Here is a 23,750-nt window from a genome sequence, read left to right as displayed (position 1 = left end):
GAGATTTCGCCGCCAAACCAACTCTGAAGCTTCAAGTTTTAAAACAGCAACTCGAAAACCTCGAAACCCTCGAAACCTCACGTCAACCATCCGCGCACATCCGGGACAGTCGCCTTCGCCCGCCATATAATGTCTTCAGCTCAGCCTTGAGTCTGCTTCATCGAATATACCTAGACTTTACTCCACCAAGCTGCAAGCAACAGGAGCTCGACCGGACAGCCTGGACAGCCTCCATCCTCGACCCAGGAAGAGACGTTAGAACGTCCCTGGAACATCTTCTCACCTGCGCCTACGGATATTAATACCTACAGGTTATTGCGATAATGGCCAGCGAGCCGGACTCCAACCACAATGCTACTAACCCGCAGAACGCGTCGATGGCTCCTCACCCCAACCCCCCCAGCATCGAAGCTGCCTACAAGCGGAAATGCATCGCGTTGAAGAAACGGTTGAACGAAGTGGAAGCCCACAACGAGGCGATGCGTCTACGAAATGCGCAGGGCATCAGGTACATTCAGAAAATGCGCCTGGAATCATGCATACTGCTAGAACGGCTTTCTGTTCTGATGGGGATGGCCGATGGTAGCGGCAGAGGGGAATCGGAAGTTACTAGCCGCGCGATGGCGCTGGTGAACGAGTCCGGCAGTATGGTTGATGAAGAACACTCGAAGAGCCGGTCGAAGAGAGCTGGTGAGGATCTGGATGCGCTGGGAGACGAGAGTGACGGTAGCTCCGGTCATCCACCTACAGTAAGCCGACCTCGCAGCCGAAAAGGACAATACGATCATGATGATGGTCATTACCATGATTATTCTTGAGGCTGCGTTACTGATGAGCTTTGATTCGCATATGCGCCAGCCGCAGGAACGTCCATTACGATTAAAAAAGAGCCGCAAAAGCGATGAACGGCCTGCGACTCAGAGCATCGGTGACAGCACCAACGACACCAGCAACAACAATGTGAACCCAGTTAGCTCAACTTTCCCTATTTTACTTCCTCCAATACGCCCAATACACCCCTATCCAGCACCAGCACAACCTCCTTTCCATCCTCCTATGGCTGCCGGATATCACTTCTACCCTCTTCCTCCTCCACCTCCACCTGCAGCCGCGGGATATCACTACTATCAACCAGGACCTCCGCCAATTCCTATCAGCCCTTATACCCCGAATAGGAATCTTCCCAACCCAAACACCATTTACCACCACTATCCAGCTCCAACTGATGCACCACAATCATCCATCTCTCGACCAGCTGACTCATACAACACAGGCCGATCAGCACCACAGTAGCAGCGGCGCGAACCCACAGACAAACGACCTTAGCAGCTTCCCTCCCGCCACATCGGGCCGTGAGCTCCCACATCGTTACGTATCTGCCTTTGAGGCCTTCACTAACCATAAGAGAGAGAGTTTAACCGAAGCCCTGATCCGGTCGTACGGCCAGAGAATTACCGACGAGGACATCGATCGCGTGTTGGTCCAGGAGTGGGATGCTCTGGATCCATCTAAGAAACGGGAATTCGGAGAAAGACTTGAAAAGGATAATGGTGCCTGAAGGCGTTTGTTCAGTTTTCTTCCCTCTCCCTTTCTCATCCGGGAGTATAGTTATTTCTTTATTTATGCTTGTTATCTTTTTGTCGGAGACCGAGGCCATTTAACTTGAACCACCATCACCTATCATTCTTATTCCTTCTCGGGGTCTTCGGTACTGGTATTTGCAAACTCGGCGCGGGTGAACCAGTCATTTTATCTAATAGACTGTGGGCTGCTGCTTAAAAAAACAAGTTATATCTTAACCATTCCATTTCCCTTAGCATTAGCGCCACCCTCCTAGTAACAATAAAATTAATATGAGGATACAACGTTGTGCAGGCAGAAAGGAAGCTCAGATAGTTTCAGGTATCATTAAAGAGCTTCCACCCGGAGTGTTGGTAACAGTTGGTTCTGGCGTTGGGATCTTGTCCCCGGGTTCCCTTAGTTCCGAACCAGCGAAGCGGCTTGGAACGTTACCTTGGTTAAAAGGCGCTCGGAACAACATCTTGACGCAGGGAAGGGGCTCCACAGTGTAAAATACGTTGAAAGGAGCTCGTAAGAGCAAACCAGTCGAGCTACCTCCAGCACCATCGCACTCATATATTCCGTCAACATGCAAAGCAACAGATGCATCGAGGCCTTTTATCCACTGAACCAGCCGTTGAACCTCAACTGATCCTGCGTGGCCGGCGACATTGCAGAACATGATAATGCCGTGCTTTCCAGGAGCAGGTTCTGGCCGTAGCACGGGCAAACACAGAAGGGGGTTGTCATAGTAAGGAGGGATTCCGATCTTGATAGGGAGAGACCCTACGAGGAACCTGTGCACAGGCATTTTAATAGTTGAGTTTTCCTGGGCAAGACCAAGAATGGTAGCGAAATCGATAGCTTTTAGGGAACTTTCTTTCACTCGAGCTATGATGTTAGCAAGCTTTGATGTAAAGGTATTCTGGGTGTCTGCTGATCTCCTGCATCTCCGTGCTCATCAGCACTGACAGCAGCAAGCAGCTCAACTGTCTGGCCAGCCTTTGGCTGGATGGTCGGGTGATCAGCTGTAGAATAGTTGGAGTCAATAATTATAACAACATCAAAGGAAGGCCCGTCAATTTCAGAAAAGGTAGAAATGCGGCTTATTAGCGATCGAAGGTAGAACCGGCGCGTGGAATCTTCTGTCGGGCAAAAGAACTGTCCTTTTTCCGGATCCGTGCCTCCATGGCCGGGGTAGTGGATAAGGATGAGATAATGGCCATATCCTCCATTTAAGTAAGCTTCGAACCCGCTATTTATGCAGTTTGCCAAAGCCGTCTCAACATGAAGGCTGGGAATGTAGTCTGCCGTCTCTGAAATCAGACACTCATGGATATCCGTGATGTCGGTTCCTTTAACAAATGCTTTAAAATGAGGAACATCATGTTTTGCACCAGAGTTGTCATCTTCTCATCTGATAGTGATAGCCGACTTATGATGGTAGAAGAGTGGGGGCTGCTGAGGGCATTCGCGAATCTTTGTCTCCAGCTCGACACAGCTACCTGGGCTGCCAGGTGTCATTGTGCGAGAATGGAGGGGAAACGTGAGCTCAGGAGAAGTCGCGTATGATTCCCAGCAGGATATCAGTAGTAAGAGGCTTGGGGAAAGAGAAATACCAACGAGTTCACGGATAAAAAAGCGCGTCCTGGTTTTGCTCTTGTCTTTGTTGACAGAATATAGATACTGCTAAGCGCGTAGACCACGTGGCTGCGGCTTTTAGCGTCAATGATCTGCGCTAACGCTTGTCATTACCACGCTAGTCTAGTTTAGATTTAGCCGCTGTCATGCCAAGATATTATATTTTAGAACGTATCACGTGAAAATGCTTAAGCCATATTTGAGCCTTCTATTGAATACCAAATTGCTATTTCTCCCAAGAACCAACTCCTTTAATGGTTATGTTCCTATATCCTATAACCCCGCAGACATTATCATCGTACTCGTAGAATCATATGCAATAAAACATCCCGCAGTAACAACGCCAATTCCCCCAACCAAGCCTTCCGAACTACCATACTTTACATCAATCCCTTCTGTAGCAAGAACGACGATAAAAATAAAGATAGTGCAACAGGAGCCCGCAGCTATCGAAGGCTAAAAAACTGCGATGAGCCCACTACTTGTTCCTCCATTGTATGTGATATTGGTTTGTCCTCAGCCTTTTCGTAGAGCAAAGTCTCCTTTAGCCCTTTTTGTCTCAGGACGTACTTCCTGAAAACGTAGACGACGTGTCCCAGCGCCCAGCGTGCGTGTATAGTTGTGGGCACGGAGAAAACTTGATCAAGCTCCTCAAGGGTCTTACCCTTCGTTTCAGGCATGAATAGTAATATGAGCACGAACCCTATGATATTCCAGGCTGCATACCATCCAAATGCACCTTGAGGCGTGAACGCTCGTAACAGGCTAGGCCATGTTATAGCAAGAGTAAAGTTGAAAAACCATGTCGTCGCAGTAGCGAGTGCCATGCCGTATGATCGGACATACAGTGGGTAGGCCTCTGCAGAATACGTGAACGGTACTGGACCTTCTCCGGGGGAGTATACAATGCCGAATAAATATATGCCTAATGCGACACAGCCTGTTTGCGCAGCGTGATCTGGAATCCAAAAGGCAAATCCGGTGAGTAGTAGGAAGAGGCCCATCAATGGGAATGTGACGAGAAGGAGATTCCGCCGACCAAAGGTATCGATTGTGTATATAGCAGGGATAGCGAACAGCCAATTAATGACCCCGAAGCCGAGGGACGCAGCCAGGGCTGATAGTTCCGAATAGCCAGCCTGTAGGAAGACTTCGGACGAGTAATACGCAATGACGTTAACACCGCAGAACTATGTATAAATGACATCAGCAAGGCGCATCGTTTATTACAAAAGAGGAAAGGTGGTTATTCATGGTATTACGCACCTGTTGCATGAACATAACAATCTCAGATGCAATCAAAGCCCTCCGATTCCGTGGGACGGTTATGAGCTCCAAAATCTTTGGTTGGCCTAACTTCATCGTTGACTCTGCTTCGAGTAAGGTATGCATATAAAACAGATCGCGTGCGGCTTGGACCTTGTTAAACCGTAGTCGGCACATTGACTTGTAGGCCTTGTGATGAGCTCCCTTGCTCATATACCAGCGGGGAGACTCGGGGCAGATGAAGACCATAAAACAGACTATGATTGCAGGAAACATAGCTGATCCCATCATCAACCGCCAGCCTAGGCCCGTAACATTCGGGATATCTGGGACGTTGAAGAAGATTAGATCTGAGGCATAGCCCATCATAATTCCGAACGCAGTCCACATCTGCCACTGCATCACCAAGGCACCACGGATCGCAGGAGGACTAGTTTCTGCAGCGTATATAGGAACTGTTGCGGATTTAGGACCAATGCCGAACCCCAGTGCAAAGCGGGCAATGAACATATGCCACCAAGTATTGACAAAGCCTTGCCAAAAGCAGGCCAACGTGGAGAAGCAGCAGGTAATGAATATTGTTCCCCGCCGACCAAACCAATGATTAAATGGGACGGTCAGCCAGCATCCGATTAGAGCGCAGCATAGATACGGCGCAGCGTTTATCAGGCCAGCAAGCCATGTAGACCTAAAATCGTCATTGTCGATTCCGAACTGGGGCTTGTAGAATATTTGGGCGCCATTAACTACAGTTTCGTCTGCTCAAAGATTAGCCATCAGGGCTCGTTTTTGTTTCTAGAATATACCAAGAGACTCACCCATTCCCTGAACAGCAGCAGATATCGAACATAGAACAATGACCAAATACATCTCTCGTGGCTGTGACCAACGATTCGTAAATTCCCGTCGAAGGACATCCAATTCTTCCTTAGTTAATCCTTCAACTTTCTCGAATTGCTCCGGATCTTGTGCCAGGACAGCACCCAGTTCGAATGCGCGAATATCATCATCATCCCCAATTTGGTATTTCCGAGCATACCGTCCGCCTCGATTTCTCAGGGTCGCATGGCTTAGTCCAGCAAGGGGGTTGGCGAGCTTTGCATTCAAATTGCGCCTCGCCCGTTCCGCTGCCGTTAGAGATTCCCTCCGCGAGGTGAAAGAATTTTGCCGCTCGGTGTGATGATCAGATACTGTCGTTGCGGATTCCTTCGTGGGGGAGCTTTGGAGGTCATCAGACGAATGACTGAAAGTAGAGCCGATGATCTCGCGGGGTATCATCTTTTCAGTGTCTCTGGAATGCAACTAAGGAATAATAAAACACCTGTATATCGTTATCGAAATAATAACAACCCCATTAGAGTGCGCTCTTCATGAACGGTAGCTCAAGGTAGGCTAAAAAGCAAGGCAACAGTATATAGGTCGAATGATAGAGAAACAAAAAGTGGAGGAAGAGTGCACACAGATATTATAGTACCCTATCCCAAATACCAGAGTGCCTTAAAAAGGCTATATATACATTCGGCCTCCAAAGGATCAGGGTATTATCATCAAATGCGGTATAAGGTCCCCTGGTCGACTATGCACGTATGCAGCTTGGGGGCGGACGAGGCGTATTCAATCACTATCCTTCCGGCAAATCAGCTTCTATCCAGCAGTTATGTCAGTATGGCTCGGTTGGACGATGATACACCGCTGGGCGCGCATTAGGTATGGACGCAGCGTGTGGCCCGGCTGACACCTTCGGCCCAGTTATGAGTAGATCTGGACTTTTGGCCCCAGATCTCAGTGTTTTTACTCTTCTTCCTGTCTGGATTTCCTTGTTCTCTTGCTCTTAATTACTCATGCGGTGTTTTTTTTAGTGTTTGATGGTGCAGAGTTGGATGGGTTGAACAAAGGATATACGAGAGGCTAACTCTCGAGCTTGCCAGAGCCGGCGATGAGAGTTGAAAGGAACTGGCTGACTGGCTAGATCCAGATGGAAGAAGGTATAATAGCCGCTGCGGTGCTCTCTGTTTCTTTGATCGGTATCAGTAGGATGGCCTGGAGGGTTGGTTAACGATGGCGTTTGGGACAGCTTGAACGCAGAGAGCGGTGGGATATCAACCGTATATACATTCCCATGGAGGGCACCCATCATGGTGTAACACATATATATGTATTAATGTGTTATATATAGAAGTGTCAGCCCTGGATGCCTGTATAAACCATTCAGCTACACCGTAAGTCAACATGCATCATTGTACACCTGGCAGAGGCTGAGCCGCAGCATCAGCCTAGCAAGGCTATAGGACCCTGAACTTTGTCATATTCAGGTGACAGCGAGTCGCATATTATATCAACCCTGCAACCGCAGCATGTTATAAGTCGTTGAGGGAAAAGAAGAAGTCTGGAATTGATTAATCGGTGAAGCGTTGAGGTTGAAATGCTGCCGTTTGAGAAGGGAAGAAAAAAAACATATAAAATTCTCCGCCAACACTCAATGGCGAAAAAAAAGGGAAACTCGTACGAAGACGTTACTTGATGCTTACTGGCTGCAGTTATGCGAATTACTTGTATAGCAGATGGTAAAATTATTATTATTGGAAGTGGAAGTTAAGAGCATTATAACTATTATAACAAGATGTCCGACGCAGGGAAGATATCGTACATCATGGGCTAAAATCAGCATTATTAAAACAACGAATGTCCCCGTCTCAACAAGACAGGGGTTTAGATCCGTTTTTCAAGGCGTATTTACATAGCTATATACAAAATGGAAAAGCGGCGGGAAGAGTATTCACAGTCGTAATCAAAGTTTGCAAGAGAAATGAGAGGGAGGTTGGAGAAGTCAGTGGATGGATAAGAAGTCGATGTCGTATATGTATATGCGTCAATCACCTCACGAGCTTCCAGGGTTCGGCAGAAATACTCCACTGTTGATATTAAACCCAGCATGCGCAAATAGGTTCTCCCACGTTCCGTTGTTGCTGAACGGAGTAGGATTTGCGGCCGGGTAGTTGTCGTAGCTGTCATTATTATCGCTGCTATTCGGAGCGTTACCAGGAGGGCCTGAAGTTGACGTCACTGGTATCCCTGAGGCAGGCCCTGTCCCGCCGCTGCCTATCATGTTACCTGTATTACTGGTGTTGTCCTGGTGGGTCGGTGGGTGAAAACCTGGGGAAGACGCAAATATTCTGCCCGAACTCATCATGCCGCTGTTGATGGAGCCGCTTATTGTACACTCGATGTTCGAGGGCGGGAGAAGAGGCCGTGCACATGCAAGCAGCTGCTGGTTATGATCCGGGTGGATCAGAGGAAGAGTCTGCTGGTCGTGGTGCGGGTTATGCAGTGGGTCGTTTAGCGGCATATGCATAGGTATAGGTGGTGGGGTGTTTGAGGATGAGTAGATGTCATTTTGGAGATGCGAGGCAACTTGGAGATGGTGATTTAGAGGCGTTAGATGCTGGTGTTGGTTAAGATCGTCCTGCTGTGACGATTGAAAGGGCGGTGGGAGTGGCGGTTGGTGAAGTGGTGGAACGGATATCGGTGAGAGGTTTACTTGCGGTTTAGCATCTGCGCCGCTTGTACTCTCCTGCATTGTGTCACATAATAGCTCTTTACCAGCCGACTGTTTAACGGAAGCTGCAGGAGAGTCTTTTGAATTTCGGTACTGTGCAACCACATTTGCCAGGAACTGGCCTTGGTAATGGCAGCTTGTGTTGTTTGTTGGTGACTGTCGGCCGAAGTACTCACTTGCCTCCAGGATGTAGTTGAGTACCTTATCTTCCGCTTCACCAAGAAATTCCCCAGGAAACGACAGAATGATCTTAAGAGAGATAGGGAGTTAGCGGAAACCAGCTTATACCAAACATAAGGTGCGTATATACTCGGTCACAAACCTTTACAATGGCTACTGCCGCATATGCAACCATCACATGGATCGAGTCCTGACAATAATATAGATAGGAAGTTGTTCCAAGTCGATCTATGATTAACCGAACCATCTCTAACGAGCTTGCGTAGCACACCCATAGCGCAGGTTTGGAAGCAGATCCGTTTGCGATGGACAGCTGCAGTTGAAATGAATTAAGCAGGAGTCTCAGGTGATGGCCGTAAAATCGGACAAGGAATCGCTGGCAGAGAGTAGCATCGGCTTTTAGGTTGATTAGTGTTTGATTTTGACATGGGAACAATGGTTTATACGGCAATATCTTCTCACCTTCGTCTATAATCAAATACCACCTAGACTCCCATCGATCTAGTTCATCATTACATAGTCGAAGAATAAACTCGTCCTTCTTCATGAACTCGGGGGAAGTATGGAGAGGGTCAAGCCAGAAGAGATCTAGTAACTCGAAACCGATGATCCGTAGCTGTGCCAGAGCCGTAACTATCTCGTCAATCCCTGGAGCCGCATAGGCATGCTGGTGCCAGTTTTGTACATTTCGGATCAACGGATCCATGTGGACCATTGACGGCATTCCAAGCTGTAGACTAAGACTATATATAATACTTAGCATGGAAACAGGAAGGGATAAATAGATAAATAGAGCGCGTATCATAGAAGAGGATATTACGTACCTCCTATCGTAGATGAACAAGACGAGCCAAGTGCGCTCCTTGCTCCGTTGTTCCCGTAACATCATTTCTTCCTCAAAGCCAGAAACAAGCTGCATTGGTTTATCTAGAATAGATGGCTTAAGTTTATTTAAGCCTAACTCTAAACCTGCTCTGATAGCATATCCGATAAACATCCAAGCGCGCGAGTCGCTAGGCTCTTTCCAATGCGTCAAAAGGCAAAGGCCTTGGATTATCTCCAGAGACTTCTTGCCTGACCCCATGATATTGTGAAGTAGTTTCTCGCTATGCTCGTGTAGTTTGGCGTATAGAGCCGGACAAAAGACCTTTGCAGCAACGGATAGAAGAGCGGTGAAAAGGAATGATGACCGGTGCCGAATATGTCGTACTGTGTGAAGGACAGGGTCGAATTGGCAAATAAACGGGTTCATATACTTAAAGAAACTGTATCCGTCCGTATGATATGTTAGAGGACTACGTCGAGCATGGAAGAAGTGGGGTGAGGAAGGAGAGCCTACCTGTCAAAAAGGCCTTGTGCGATGGGAAGATTGATCAAGTTTTGGAAAACAGGATCGTTTTGATCGATGGGAACATCATCGGCCAGACAATCCCCCCAGTGTGAGGACGACTCATCGCCCGGGCTTTCATTCTCGGCATTTAAGATATTTGCAATCGTGAAATTTCCAGGTGTGGCCGACTTCTTCAGCAAAGCAAATGGTACAAGGCTATCCGAGAGAGGGTGTGTTAACTGTGCTATGGAGACGAGCTTCGTAGGTAGAGGATTTTCTGATGATATCACGGGCTGTATCGGCCTATCAGGCAAGTCTGGCGAGCTAAAGCTGGCATCCGACTTTATTCGTTTTGGCGACCTTGTAATAATATCCAGCGAAGAATTGGTGACTTCTTCCGGTGTAGCAGCAGCAGGGCTACTATCCTGGGGCGGCGCGCTCGAGAGCAAAGCAGGAAGGCCAGCAGCAGCCTTTAGGCGTTCAGCTTTGGGCCGTAGTCTGGTGATAATTAAGGTGGTTTCGTTAGCAATTTGCTTGTTTTCTTCGATCTTCCAGCCCAAAAGAAAAAAAAGAACAATGCGCACCGTCGAATCGCACACTTTGAAAGGGATTCATTTTTTCACAAGCAAGGAGCTCAAGACAAACACTCACTTTGTGCCTGGTTTGCGACCGCGTCGATGAGATTCGTAAAAACAGCTTAACGACTTGCGCTTGCACCGATTGCAGGACGCCGAGTCCGGTTCTCGCGTACACTTCATCTTCACGGTGCGACATGGCGTACATGCCGCGGTAGCAGTCGCGGACGGAGTACCGGAGGCCATGGTACATGTGCTCCAACTCCCAGGGAAGATAGATGTATATGTCTATACGGGGGGTCAAGTTCTATAAGTCGTTTTATTCAGCTGGTCCATGTATCCGCCATCCTCCCATATGAAAAACGGGTGTACCACCCTCTCCCTCCGCCTCCCACGACTCGTCGCACTGACGGAGAACAGTTTTCGTTTTCTGGCAATGAATGTAGATATCGTGTCTTTTTTTTTTTTTTTTTTTTTTTTGCTCTCTCTTTCTCTCTGTGAAGTCGGTCTGGAATATGGATACGAGCGCCCCGGATCTCCACGGTAGGTATTTTTTATATTTAAAATGCGGAGCAAGTGCTGCAGCGAAAGCAGGCCTAAGGCTGAGTAGGGTTGGTTTTATACTCTGTAAATATCACGTCCAAACGTCCATGTCGCATCCACGTTTGAAGAAGACCAGATACGACGAGCATGGCCACCTCCCCGCATAATATAAACCCATTGACCCTTGAACCAAGTAAGCTCACATGATGAGCCGGGGGTGTGTACGAATTTGTATGCCAGCCAAACAGTTTCCAGCATTGGTCAGGAATTATTATTATGTTATTCCGCTGCGAGTGGCCTAAATTAAAGCATGCACATCTTGCTCGGTTGGGACCGCGTACTTTGTGATTTAGCGGCCTTCGTCGGCAGGCAAGGTTGTCCTGTGTCCCTGGTGGGTGTCTCCTGGGGTTAAACACTGGGGGTGCTTGAGTGCCTTTTGGTGCAGCAGCCCAACTGCCTAACCCAGACTTAGCGTTAGAGGATGCCGCCGCATCGCCGGAATGCCTGGGGAAGAATCCCGGAGAGAGTTGTTGGTATGGATAGTCAGAGTAGTATTCGACGGAACGGGCCCGGCAAGGGGTGAAACGCAGCCATCTCCGCAGATTGTCCGGCGCCCTCGAGTTGTCAAGTCTCATGTATAAACGGTGACGATGATGACAACCACTTGATATATGTACTTTATATATAATCGACGAGCGAAAAGGTCATAGCCCTGCCATCGAAAGTGCCACATATGAAGCCTCGTCTGTATTGCTCATCGAAGATGGGGGGCCAACTAGTATAGCCAACCCCTGGATTAGTTAATAGTTGAGTATATTATGAATGTATGAGGATCAAAGTATCACTGCCATCTTGGTCAGACTTTACAGAGGCCCTTATCAGTGGCGTAGCTGGGTGGGCTCTCTCGTACCTTTTTCTCATCCTTATTTATATGAGGTAATCCCATATTATGTTCTCGTATACTTCTATGTCCGCTACTCGGGAATTTTCCGACCATGAAGCAGACCAAGTAACTCCTTCCAAAATCATGTATATCATTATCCGTATAAAGAGAGCCTTAACACCAAGTGTTGAAGCTTTGTCTACAGCCGCTACAATGGCCAAAATCAACGCTGTCGTTGATATTGCTCGATATGGATCCCACTGGATGCCCAAGGGCGGTGGGCCGGAAATGCAGATGTTCCGGTTGCTATTGCTTAGGTAATCCAGCCAAAGAAGCAACGACGTCGATATATTCAATTTCATCTTCGTACCTTTGAGATTTTACCACGCTTTATCTAAATGCTCTCTGGTTCAGTATACTGCACGCTACCTCCTTATCTCGCAGTTCTCAGAGGATAGTGTCCACCTTCATGCCAGAGAAACTGTCGAGGGCTACGAGTTTGTTTCTAGATGCATGCTGATCTATGGTAGTGACTTTCCTTATCGATTGTCTGCCGATTTAATTGGCTGACTGTGTTCTAACAGGTTCTAGCCTTATCCATTGTACTTCTAGAAAGTGTTTACAGACTTCCTACGTGTGGGTGGAGGTTAACATCACGGAGATCCTATTCAAGTGGCCTTCTGTGCAATCACATACCCCCAACGGTGACACCCAAACACTTACAAATTCAGATACTACCATCTTTGCCGATGATGAGAGACTCCATCCACCAAATAGTAGCCCTATTGACTGATATGATCTGAAAAAAAAAGAAAAAGAAAAAACCCTGCCATCAGCTACCAGGCTCACTTGTACGAATATCGGTTAGTTTGATTAAAGCTCTGTGACGAGGGCTCCGTTGGTATACTACCGTAGTTACAGCTGGCCTATTTAATACAGTACGGCTTTGCGTACTTAGAGTTAATGAGCCTCCTACACGGTATAGATGCATCGCTCAGGGCCTCTCTGACAAAACCCAGGCTATGCTTAGGGATGCGGTAATGGAAGGTCTGGCGCATGCCACATACGTGAAGAATAAATATACCCACCCACACGGTTAAATCTAATAACAACATGGAAGCATTTTTCATCTCTGCGAGGATAAGAGGACAGATTTAGCCATAAAGCACCTCATACTATGGCATGGCTATCTTCCGCGCCCTTCCCGCCAGCGGAGGCAAACCAACCTTGCGGCTCATGAAGTGTGGCCATACGGTAACCGTCGGTATGAGAGTACTCGGCAAGCCGATATGGGGTATGAGAAAGGGGAAGAAGGAACGGTAGGCCCTGGTATTCCAAGCATAGGAATGTTCCATCTACAGATTTCATGTGGAAGTAACATGAGAAATATAGTCGAGTCACGTTAACTACTTGTGGTCGAAATTGCCCAATCAAAAGAGGAAAAACCTTAAACTAAACGTAAGTTTTAGTTGTTTGCTACCACTCATCAGATTGACGGATATAAAGATATGGCAGCCACTTTGGTCAAGCAATAAGGGAGGCCCATACATATTATGTCCGCTCCTTAGTCCTATGGCGAAGATTTATATGTCAGCAAGAAAGAAGCCTTTGGTGTAACCATTACGCCAATCGCGGAATGTTAAGGTTCATGGACAGCAGCGCATATCCTTGCATTATGTCACGTACTATGTAACAGCATCCTTAGGAGTTACTACATGAGCTACATACATAATATAGTGACATTATTAGACGAACGGGATATACCACATCCTCGAGCGAACTTGCTTAGCGACGAGCACATGATCCCCCATAAATAAGTGGGTGCCTGTGGAATGGTTCCCAAAACGAGTTCATCGAAATCGAGGCGGTGATCAAACCTTCCCAAAGCCAACACCACAAGCTGGCGAGGCTCCATAGTGGACCATAGAAACAGAACGTTTACTAAGGGCCGAAACTTGTGCACAGATGCGGTGATGGCGATGGATAGTGAAGAGTTTATCATATCTTCGCAACAAGACTAATTGGCATATCATTGGGAGGATATGACAATTTAAAGTAGTGCGGTGGAGTTGCCGGAGCCTTGATTACAGTGTGAGGAGGAATATCGTTGACTGCAGGGAGAAATATATATTGGAGAGGGGCTAATCATTCTTTCTGGGTTGACGTTGGTCCGCTGAGGGTGTAGGTTCGACTCTTACATCCTCATCTTCGTCATCGCCGTCTAGAGGTACATCCATGACTCGCTGCCCGGCAGTTTCAAGTATTCGGCAACTCCAAGCGCGAACACCTTTATATACACCCTGTTTTTAATTCATGTTAGTAAATTAAAAATGGAACAAGGAAACGAAATGCAAAAACTTACCCAGAGAAAAGTGGCTACACCAATAGCAAGTACTATCCAGCTAACTGATGCAGCTCTACTCCTCCCGCTATTAGCTGATCTCCGATTTGACCCGCCGAGCAGTCCGGAGTTGCGCAAATTCCACCACTGCCATGGCGAGAGAGCAAGCATCACTTTTAGAAAAGATAATACTCCTAGTGACGCAAGTCCCTTGAGAAGATGTTCAACCCAAGTTGACTTCGCATCTCCTACGACGAATCTCTCTGTGCCATCCTCCCACAGTTCACCGGCGATGGTATCCAGGGGGTCTAGATAGAGGTTGATAATGGGATCGGCCACAAACCCAAGCACAAATACGGTAAAAAGTAGAATTCCAACAGTAAGAGTCAGCTGAGTAACTTGGCTGTTGATCCATTTTGCCCATGTCATTCGCTCCAGCCTATATTCGAACCCGCACGTTGGGCACTGCCAGTAATTCCGTCTCCCATATGCAGGGTCGGCATTTCTCCAAAGCTTCAGACATCCTTCATGTACGTATCTCGAAGAGCCCTTGCACTTGCAGGGCCGAAGGAGGCGTCCTAACTCGGGATCTGAGGATTCGTATGTTACTCGGACCTTTGCTTGCAAGAAACTTGGGAGGCTATCAGATGGCAGGTGTGTGGTTGGAGGAACGGACTCGAGACATATCCTGCACGTCCGATTTGGATACGTCTTAGTTGCTCCGGCAGGCTGCCCGTTCGGTTGCTCTTGCTCAGGCGCTGCAGTGGCCGTAGAGTCCTCCGGACGTGATTGTGTACTCGTAGCTTCTGGCCACTCCCACGAAGGGCTGTTCATGGTTCCTAGAGTGAATGGTATTATATTTTATTCCTGATAGTAAGGAGAAGCTCTCTTCAGCCAGCCTCAACATGTATATTAGTGCTAAACCGCCAGGTCGACGAGAGTAACATCATATATACAAGGCCATGAGACGGTGATGCGCAGCTTGCTCTTATATAAGTGCTTCTTTCTGTCATGTTAAAAAAAAAAAGTGAGCAAAAGTGCAATAAAACAGAAAGCTGGCCGGATCGCCCAAAGCAGCAAGTTTAGCCGGGCGGCTAATATTGCCGTTTACGGAGCCGCGTAAACATCTGCCTTGGAGTAACATCAAGAAGAGAAGAGAAGAGACAGCTTGAACACCACAAAAGCAAAGCACCGAGAGAGATAGCAAGACAGCCAGCAGCAAGATCTCAAACCCTATTGACTTACCGTGCCTTAGCTTTGCAAGCTCGCAGTTTCGATACATTCTTCTGGCCATGGCCGACCGTTACTCGTTCTCGTTGACGACCTTCTCCCCAAGGTACCGTCCAAGCCTACGCCTTGTTGTTGCTATCATGAGCTCAAAACTGACCTTTATTACAGTGGGAAACTTGTTCAGATCGGTACGGAAGCTTACTCACGCGCGGCGAGAAATAGTATCAAGCTAACTCCCCTGTAGAATATGCTCTAAACGCTGTGAACCAGGGTGTAACTGCCCTTGGAATTAAAGGTAAGCTCAATCGCAGAGCTACTGATATCGAACCAATGCTGATACTATCCTGCGCTTAGCAACAAATGGAGTAGTCCTCGCTACAGAGAAAAAGTCATTGTCTCCCCTCATCGATCCCCCTTCGCTTTCTAAAGTCTCCCTGATCACTCCTGATATCGGCATGGTCTACTCCGGAATGGGCCCAGACTACCGCGTGCTCGTCGACAAGGCCCGCAAGACCTCTCACACTAACTACAAGCGTATCTATAACGAATACCCTCCTACCAGAATACTTGTCCAAGACGTCGCCCGCGTTGTACAGGAAGCTACTCAGTCTGGCGGTGTTCGGCCGTACGGTGTCAGCCTGCTCATTGCTGGCTGGGATGATGGTATCGAACCAGAAACCCCAGAGGCCAAGGAGGGAGAGACAGATGCCGAGAAGAAGAAGGCTTCCGGCAAGACAGGAGGTATTTTGAAGGGCGGACCAAGCTTGTACCAGGTCGACCCCAGTGGAAGCTATTATCCATGGAAGGCGACAGCCATTGGAAAGAGCTCTACTAGCGCAAAGACCTTCCTTGAGAAGAGATATACCGAGGGTCTAGAGCTGGAAGACGCAGTGCACATTGCTCTTTTAACGCTGAAGGAGACAATTGAAGGCGAAATGAATGGTGATACCATTGAGATTGGTGAGTTTAGCCTAGGCCCTCTTTTTTACCCAAACCACACTCAATTAATCGACACGAATAGGTATCGTTGGACCACCAGCACACCATCTACTTGGATACGAAGGCGTTGAAGGGGCTCGAGGACCTCGGTTCAGAAAGCTCAGTAAGGAGGAGATCGAAGACTACCTGACCAACCTATGATAGACTAAATTTACCATAATATCAGTAATGAAAACTTCTGAGCCATGGTGATACTACTATATCAAACGTTAGCTCTGTCACTGGCTCTCTTCTCCCAAACCTACTGTCTCATTATATTTTATGCAGGCAAAGGCGGGGTTTCGCTTAGATGCATCATCAAAGGCGCCAGAGAATTCCATCAGCGCCCAGTATTTATTAAAATTTCATCTCAGCAATAGAAGAAAACCCCTAAGTCATTACGCCTTCGTTCTAATTTACTACTCCTGCGTGCCTATTTTCTCATTCATCGAAAAAAGGCGAAGACCCACCAGAAACATCCTACAAACGCCTAAATGAACAAGTATTAATTCACTATTGAGCCCCCGACGTCTAACATCAATACATGGCCGCCGTGGAGCTGGACCTTCATAGCCAGAAATTCTTACTAGAGGAACATGGACAGAAAAGGAAGAGGCCTAGTTCAAGTTTGGGTTCAAGCGAGATGCCTCAAGATGAATCAGCCGGAGGAGCCAGCCTCAATGGCCAGGAGGGCGCTTCAGCCGTGGTTAAATCAAGAGCATATCAAGTTGAGATGCTGGAGGAGAGCCTTAAACAAAATATAATAGTTGCGGTTAGTTTTATATATATCCATCACCCAAATATGAATTGCCGCTGACGTCTCAACTAGATGGACACTGGGAGCGGAAAGACTCAAATGTCCGTGAATCAAATCAATCGACTCTTTACCTATGGTCAAGTGGAATAACTAAAATATATAAACATATATATAGTGCAATTCTTCGCATTCGACACGAGCTGGAAAGGTGCCCGATCCATAAGGTAGCAACCCCCTGAAATGTCTGGCCAAAGTGACTCTGATATTGACCCGGTATGTATAGATCGTTTGGTTTCTAGCTCCAAAAGTTCCGCTAGCTGAGCAACAGTACCTAGCTATTTCTAAACAGCTCCCTGCCTATCAGACGAGGATTTTGACTGGGGCAGACAACCTGGAGCGTTGGTCTACACAGAAAATTTGGGATGCCTTTCTTTTAAATACAAGGATTGTTGTCTCGACGCCCCAGGTGCTTCTTGATGCACTATCAAATGGATTCATTACCTTACGGCGGATAGCACTCCTCGTTTTCGATGAAGGTATGTTCAATATATATAGGATCCCCTACTCCTAGATTGCTGGTCAAGTCCATACGTGTTTGCTAACTCTCCAATGTAGCCCATCACTGTGTCAAGTCCGCCCCTGAAAACAGGATTATGCAGAATTTCTACCATGCACAGGTTCATCAGCTCCGTAAGACAAATGACCTTCCGTATATCCTCGGCCTTACTGCCAGCCCCACCTCCAGTTCTGCGGAGGATGCCTTGAGGTAAGGGTCCTCATCATTTCCTTTAGACATTTCACATTTCAAACACGGTTAGCTAATGACAATTAGGCAACTGGAATTAAACCTCCATGCGTGCTGTAAGACGCCAAATATCCACCGAGAAGAGATGATGCAATTTGTGCACATCCCAGAACTGCGAAAAGTTTCATACCAGAAAGACTTGATGCTTCTTAACAATTTGGAGGTTAAGTTTTTTGCTATGCTGAATAGCATAGATATCCAAGATGACCCCTTTTTCCAGAGATACAAAGGAAAACATGACCGCAAAAGCCAAGAGAGATATACGCTTGCGCTTGAAAGGAAAACGCCATGTCTTATCCAACTGAAGCGATGCTTTAGCAAAATTGTCTATATGTTTAGCGAACTTGGGCTATGGGCCGCGTCTACATATATTTCTGAAATATACCGACGGGCCCATGACAAAAAAGCAAAGCTCATAGACCAAAATTGGTCAGAATGGGATAAAGACGATGCGTCCTTTATATGCAATGCAATGCTGCCGGTGATTGAGATTATGGGGGAAAGACACTGGGATACAGCACCGGATTCAGTTTCACAGAAGGTGGACCATCTGATACACCTTTTATCATCAGAACACACAGGCACCTCGAGAGGGATAATTTTCGTTGAGCAAAGAGCAACAGCTGTTATGCTCACACACTTGATTTCCCAGCATCCTAAGTTAACACATATAAAATCGGATTATTTTCTAGGAAATTCTGCCTTTGCTGCTCGGAAGTCTGACATTACCGAGCTCAGTAAGCCAGGAGACATGAAGGACTCTATAAATGACTTGAAATCCGGAAAAAAGAACCTGCTTGTTGCTACTTCTGTCCTTGAAGAGGGCATAGACGTCTCTGCATGCGACCTTGTTGTTTGTTTTGATCCTCCAAAACAGTTAAGATCCTTTGTTCAGAGACGGGGTAGAGCCCGAAAGGCAAACTCGAAATATGTGATATTTCATGCTGAAGACGATACTTCAACAAAAAAGGACTGGGAAGCTATGGAAGATATCATGAAAGAAAGGTACTCGAATAACAAGGAACTTATTGATGAATATTTGGCACAGGAAAGTGATGATGAAGATGAAAATGATTATGAAAACCTGAGGATAGAGTCCACCGGGTATGAGCCAACCACGATCCACTTTTGTGGGATTGCTTGCTGATTATATGTTATTCTACCAGGGCACTACTAACTCTTGACAATGCGCGTCAGCACCTCTCCCACTTTTGCTCAACATTACCCTGTGACTTTACAGATATCCAGCCGGATTTTATCATTTCGAAGGCTGTAGCTGGAACCATGTTTACCGCCAAAGTACTTCTTCCAACTGCTTTGGATCCTCAATTTCGTGAATTTGAGGGTATCCGAACATGGAAGAAGGAGAAAATGGCGAAAAGGGATGCAGCATTTCAAGCATACTTACAGCTCTACGAAGTTAGCCTGGTTAACGAACACTTAATGCCGGAACACTGTCATACAACAGATGAAGAAACAGCACACATTGAAAAACACCCGAGCACGGCAACCTGCTCTGAGGCGTTTAGCCCCTGGGAAACAATTGCTGATCAATGGCAAGCCACAGATACATTCTACCAAAGCAGTATTGTCATCAGCTCTGGCACAGAAGAGTTACCAAAAATGCTATTAATTCTACCCGCCCCTCTTCCCTGCAGCTTCACATTCAAGTTATTCTGGAACGAAACGAGTACCCTTTCCGTATCGGTTTCGCCGGAGGCCCTGACCATATCCGATAAAGATATTACTTCGGCTCCCCTGGCTACGCATATTCTCCTGTCTTCCGTATATTCTAGTAGAATGAATGGTGATTCCCGAGATTTCTCTTGTGTATTTGTCCCCGCTCTAGACAAGGGGTACAGCGGGCTTAAAGAATGGTGTACCAAAGTCAATAAGTCTATTTTGGGAAAAGACATTGAAAACTACAATTTGAGCCCCGTTGACTTCGGCCTCGCAAGACGGACAGATATCACTGCTAGACCTTGGACTGTGGATAAATTTGTATGGATGAAACCCGTTATGAGCAAAAATGACGGCGAATGTGAAGAGGACGAAGAGGAAAAAGTAGAAGAGATACTGCACATCGAAGGAGAAAAGTGGCCTAAGAGGACAGACTTCTTACATCCCGTGGCCAACACTGACAACTCTAAACCCCATCACACTGGGAGGAAGTGTGATCCAGTTCGAGACAGCTCTATATCCATGTTACCTGTTGGGTTCTCAAAGTTTGCCCTCTTCATCCCGTCCCTTATTCATACCGTGGGACGCTTCTTGCTGGCCGAGGAGCTATCAAAAACCATATTATCACCTATCGGATTCAAGGATATCCAACTAGTGTTGACTGCGATCAGTGCATCCTCGGCAAGAGAAAGTACCAATTATCAACGACTGGAATTCCTTGGGGATAGCGCCTTGAAGCTCCATACATCTATGCAGCTGTTGGTGGACCATCCATTTTGGCATGAAGGCCTTTTGTCACATAAGAAAGGCTTCATCATATCCAATTCTCGACTCTGGAAAGCTACTATAGAGACAGGGTTGGACAGATTCATTCTCACAGCCTGTTTCACAGGTGCAAAATGGCGACCGCTATACAACTCTACGTACACAGCCAATGCAGGAAGAGTTGGTAAGAATTCAACAAGGGAAATTTCTACTAAAACTCTCGCAGATGTTGTTGAAGCTTTGATTGGCGCGGCCATTGTTGACGGGGGAGAAGACAAAGCGCTACACTGTCTACAGGTATTTCTACCGGAAATAAACTGGCTATCGTATGAAAAGCGCATAGAAATGCTCTATGACGCTTCACCGGAATTCCACGATAATGCCCCTCACGATATCCTGTCAAAGATTGAACCCCTGATAGATTACTCGTTTACGAAGAAGGCTCTTCTGGCCACCTCCTTGTCGCATCCTAGTAATCCAATTAGTGGGATGACGTATCAGAGACTAGAATTCCTCGGGGATTCGATTCTCGACAGCATTGTGACAAGGGCTCTGTTCCGCTCTAACAAAGAGATTCCTCATCAAGACATGCACCTGATGCGCACTGCGTTAGTCAACGCCGACTACCTTGCTTTCCTATGCATGAATACCTCCACCGACGAACAGCGAGAAGACGTATCCGCGTCCTCCATTGGGAAGGTCGAAATCACCTCTTCTACCCGTAGGGTGTCTCTATGGCAGTATATGTCACATTCGGCCGCTTTAGATATTGCTAATGCTCAGCTTGCTACGGTCCGGAAGTTCGAGGAGTTGCGTGAGAAGATAGACGAAGCCCTGCGGTCGGGTACCAGATACCCCTGGACTTTACTTTTGACTCTCAATGCACCCAAGTTCTTCTCGGATATCATCGAGAGTATCCTGGGCGCAATATTCATTGATTCACGTGGATCCGTGGAGGCGTGTCAGACATTCCTCTCGCGCATTGGCCTTATGGGCTACCTCAACCGCGTGTTGGACGATGGTAACATTGATTTCATGCATCCGAAACAGCGTCTGGGCCAGATCGTACAGTCCCTCACCGTGAAATACATTGTGTCAGATGTTCATAAGCATGGAGTTATGCGATGGAACTGCCAGATTCTTGTGGGAGACCAGGAGATTTGTCAAATTAACGATGGAGTAAGCCGAATTCATGCTGAGACGAAGGCGGCGGAGATTGCTCTTGAAATTTTACAAACGAGAAATTGATGATGGTATATAGTGTGGTGACATTTGGGTTGTTGACATTTGGATTAATTACGATGTTTTGTATGACTGAATCTCTGAATAGCAATTATTTTCAGTTCCGCGCACTTTAGAGAGACGATAGCAACATTGAAGAGGGTATATCATAAAAGCATTAGCCATTATCTATTAAATACTCGAGCCAAACTATACTATGTATAGTGCGATTCTAAATAACTGGTCGCGCAAACATTAGTGCCGCCTACACGTATACACCCATCCCATCTCTATCTTACGCTTTGCAAAGATGTTTATCATCAGTTTCAGTCCACGCCTCACTACCGACGGCTGTACGGCCCCAGAGAAGACTGGAGGAGTCGTATTTCTGCTTGATGCCCAAGAGCTTCTCATATGAAGCTCCATAGAAGGTCTGCTGCCAGTCTGGCTCGTTAACGTCACCTTCATTAAGGTAACAGCTACCTCCCGGAGTAATCTTTTTGATGATAGGGACAATCTGTTCGGTCATTGCCCGTTGGTTGGCTTGTGCAACATTCCAGTCGGCATGAGAGAATGAACTATAACAGCGTCAGAGGCTTGATCATGGGAAAGGGTAAGAATGGCCTGCCTTACGTCAGGAGGATGATAGTCATGGCAGCATCACGCCATGCAGGGTTGACAGAGTTGTCTGCGAAATTTATCTTCTTGGAAGCATCTAGGTTGAGCCCGGAGATGAAGGATCCCTTTTCGACAATTGCGCGCATGGCCGCAACGAATTGGTTCAGTCCATCGTCTGTTGAAACGAGAGACTTGGGAATGAGTCGGCCGCCAGTGTGGTTTTCGGTCAGGGTCTTGAATGGAGTTGTTGCCAGGAAAGCGTCATGGTAGGATTCATAGTCGACATTGGAGTATTCTAAGCAGTGGTTGGGTTAGGAAAGGTTGAATGAAGGATAAACTCGATATTGTAATGAACATACGGAATGGAATAGCATTGTCCTTCAACTTCTGGAGGAATGGCTGGAGAATGGTATCGATATTATCTTTGGACGAGCCGGGGATGATCACAGGGGCAATCAATAAGCCAAGCGGCGTGAGGATCCAGATGGTCGATCCACCTGCTTTCACAATAGCGGGCATGCATGTGAGGAGGGTCTTGAAAAGTTCAAAGTATAGATCAGGATTGATGCCTGCGCTTTGGTAGAAGAGAGTAGCTGCGGCAGTCTTTAATTCAGGGAACGTCTTGACGGTCATAGATCGGACAACGCCATAGGTTCCTCCACCACCGCCGGACAGGGCCCAGTAGAGATCCTGATTCTGGGACGGAGATGCAACCACAAGATCCCCATTGCCAGTAACAACCTCCCACTCGAGGACATGGTCGGCCGCCATTCCGTACTTGGTGGTGAGAAGACTGTGGCCGCCACCCTGAGTGTAGCCACCAGCAATGCCAACAGATGGACAGGCTCCTCCAACGACAACGACATTATTCTGGTGGGCAACCTCGTAGGCCTCCTGGCCGAGGACACCAGCGCCTATTTTCATAGCAGTACCAGTATAGGCGTCAGACTGGTAGTTCATCAGGGTGATGTCCTTGATCCCCTGGGTCCAGATAGCCAGCGCGCCGGCACCGGTAGACTTTCCATAGAAATCATGACCAGTGTTACGGACAACGAGACGGAGATTTCGATCTTTGGCGAATGCGATGGTCTTCTTGAAATCATCCGTGTTTGTAGCAGCGACGGCGTACTGGACATACGTCCCGACAACGCACTGAGCGTTCGTGGAGAGAAACGGATCGCAACTCGCGTTGGCAAAGAAGGGCGACATTAGAGAAGAAGAGCTGGAGATGTGAGTTGCTGGATCGGCCCATTTGCTCTTAAGAATGGCGCAGGCAGATGGGTCGGCGGGACCAAATGAGCTATCATGGCATGGACTCCCGATGGGAATTGTGGCTACCAGCTTTCCGCCGATGGTGCTGTTGAAGGCATCCCAATGCTTATCTTTCGGCCAACAGGGTTCTCCTGGGAAACATCGACATTGAGGCTTAGAGTCGACGGTGATATTAGAATCAGGAGTTGTAGTAGTATTTTGTCTTCTACCCAGGGATGCACCGGGAGCAGCGCTGACAGCAGCCACCGCCGCGAAAAGGGCGACAAGGCCAGCGAGACGGGTCATGTCAGTCTATTCTTGATATCCTCTGCTTTTTCTAGCTGATATCGACCAGCAAGATGGGCTCATCCATGCGTATTTATACATCTCATCCTAGGCCGGTCATCTCCATGTGTTTGCCCGGGACTTCTCCACAGGCTATACATAGCTAAGAGAGAGGAACAGGCTCTCCACCAGGGGAACTTTCGCCTCCCGTGTCCGTCTTGAAAAGCTGATGGCCGTGATATGTGGATGATGGGCGTTTTGTGATAGTCGGCTAGCTGCATGCTT

The 23,750-nt window shown here is 47.3% G+C and overlaps 11 protein-coding genes across 11 annotated transcripts; 5 read left to right on the top strand and 6 right to left on the bottom strand.

Annotated features, from left to right (window-relative positions):
• Positions 1-323: 323 nt before the first annotated feature.
• Positions 324-1,558, top strand: MCYG_04137 (conserved hypothetical protein; the record flags this gene model as incomplete). Its single annotated transcript, XM_002846354.1, has 3 exons — positions 324-749; positions 859-969; positions 1,217-1,558. 3 exons carry the CDS (start codon positions 324-326, stop codon positions 1,556-1,558), a joined length of 879 nt encoding a protein of 292 aa, XP_002846400.1.
• Positions 1,559-1,888: 330 nt separating this feature from the next.
• Positions 1,889-3,084, bottom strand: MCYG_04136 (uncharacterized protein; the record flags this gene model as incomplete). Its single annotated transcript, XM_002846353.1, has 3 exons — positions 1,889-2,451; positions 2,529-2,969; positions 3,066-3,084. The coding sequence occupies 3 exons, from the start codon at positions 3,082-3,084 to the stop codon at positions 1,889-1,891; spliced, it is 1,023 nt and encodes a 340-aa protein (XP_002846399.1).
• Positions 3,085-3,647: 563 nt separating this feature from the next.
• On the bottom strand, positions 3,648-5,745 carry MCYG_04135 (proton myo-inositol cotransporter; the record flags this gene model as incomplete). The annotated part of the gene is made up of 3 exons (XM_002846352.1): positions 3,648-4,391; positions 4,468-5,225; positions 5,286-5,745. The coding sequence occupies 3 exons, from the start codon at positions 5,743-5,745 to the stop codon at positions 3,648-3,650; spliced, it is 1,962 nt and encodes a 653-aa protein (XP_002846398.1).
• A 425-nt stretch (positions 5,746-6,170) lies between these two features.
• On the bottom strand, positions 6,171-6,604 carry MCYG_04134 (uncharacterized protein; the record flags this gene model as incomplete). The annotated part of the gene is made up of 2 exons (XM_002846351.1): positions 6,171-6,297; positions 6,381-6,604. 2 exons carry the CDS (start codon positions 6,602-6,604, stop codon positions 6,171-6,173), a joined length of 351 nt encoding a protein of 116 aa, XP_002846397.1.
• A 741-nt stretch (positions 6,605-7,345) lies between these two features.
• On the bottom strand, positions 7,346-10,354 carry MCYG_04133 (conserved hypothetical protein; the record flags this gene model as incomplete). Its single annotated transcript, XM_002846350.1, has 7 exons — positions 7,346-8,272; positions 8,346-8,599; positions 8,666-8,946; positions 9,028-9,130; positions 9,173-9,468; positions 9,543-10,031; positions 10,185-10,354. 7 exons carry the CDS (start codon positions 10,352-10,354, stop codon positions 7,346-7,348), a joined length of 2,520 nt encoding a protein of 839 aa, XP_002846396.1.
• Positions 10,355-11,618: 1,264 nt separating this feature from the next.
• Positions 11,619-12,327, top strand: MCYG_04132 (uncharacterized protein; the record flags this gene model as incomplete). The annotated part of the gene is made up of 3 exons (XM_002846349.1): positions 11,619-11,851; positions 11,949-12,031; positions 12,119-12,327. The coding sequence occupies 3 exons, from the start codon at positions 11,619-11,621 to the stop codon at positions 12,325-12,327; spliced, it is 525 nt and encodes a 174-aa protein (XP_002846395.1).
• Positions 12,328-12,556: 229 nt separating this feature from the next.
• MCYG_04131 (uncharacterized protein) lies at positions 12,557-13,151 on the top strand (the record flags this gene model as incomplete). The annotated part of the gene is made up of 3 exons (XM_002846348.1): positions 12,557-12,629; positions 12,687-12,853; positions 12,927-13,151. 3 exons carry the CDS (start codon positions 12,557-12,559, stop codon positions 13,149-13,151), a joined length of 465 nt encoding a protein of 154 aa, XP_002846394.1.
• A 524-nt stretch (positions 13,152-13,675) lies between these two features.
• Positions 13,676-14,709, bottom strand: MCYG_04130 (RING finger domain-containing protein; the record flags this gene model as incomplete). The annotated part of the gene is made up of 2 exons (XM_002846347.1): positions 13,676-13,834; positions 13,897-14,709. The coding sequence occupies 2 exons, from the start codon at positions 14,707-14,709 to the stop codon at positions 13,676-13,678; spliced, it is 972 nt and encodes a 323-aa protein (XP_002846393.1).
• Positions 14,710-15,167: 458 nt separating this feature from the next.
• MCYG_04129 (proteasome component Y7) lies at positions 15,168-16,245 on the top strand (the record flags this gene model as incomplete). Its single annotated transcript, XM_002846346.1, has 5 exons — positions 15,168-15,211; positions 15,274-15,293; positions 15,350-15,400; positions 15,460-16,065; positions 16,127-16,245. 5 exons carry the CDS (start codon positions 15,168-15,170, stop codon positions 16,243-16,245), a joined length of 840 nt encoding a protein of 279 aa, XP_002846392.1.
• A 382-nt stretch (positions 16,246-16,627) lies between these two features.
• Positions 16,628-21,338, top strand: MCYG_04128 (dicer-like protein 2; the record flags this gene model as incomplete). The annotated part of the gene is made up of 7 exons (XM_002846345.1): positions 16,628-16,855; positions 16,913-16,941; positions 17,016-17,064; positions 17,124-17,376; positions 17,456-17,606; positions 17,673-18,749; positions 18,812-21,338. The coding sequence occupies 7 exons, from the start codon at positions 16,628-16,630 to the stop codon at positions 21,336-21,338; spliced, it is 4,314 nt and encodes a 1,437-aa protein (XP_002846391.1).
• A 268-nt stretch (positions 21,339-21,606) lies between these two features.
• On the bottom strand, positions 21,607-23,486 carry MCYG_04127 (6-hydroxy-D-nicotine oxidase; the record flags this gene model as incomplete). Its single annotated transcript, XM_002846344.1, has 3 exons — positions 21,607-21,889; positions 21,945-22,224; positions 22,289-23,486. The coding sequence occupies 3 exons, from the start codon at positions 23,484-23,486 to the stop codon at positions 21,607-21,609; spliced, it is 1,761 nt and encodes a 586-aa protein (XP_002846390.1).
• Between the last annotated feature and the right edge of the window lie 264 nt (positions 23,487-23,750).

This window comes from Microsporum canis, genomic scaffold (assembly GCF_000151145.1).
Source record: "Microsporum canis CBS 113480 supercont1.4 genomic scaffold, whole genome shotgun sequence".
Lineage (NCBI taxonomy): Eukaryota > Fungi > Ascomycota > Eurotiomycetes > Onygenales > Arthrodermataceae > Microsporum > Microsporum canis.
The sequence above is the reverse complement of the archived record's forward strand: the minus strand, read 5'-3'. Positions and strand labels throughout refer to the sequence as shown.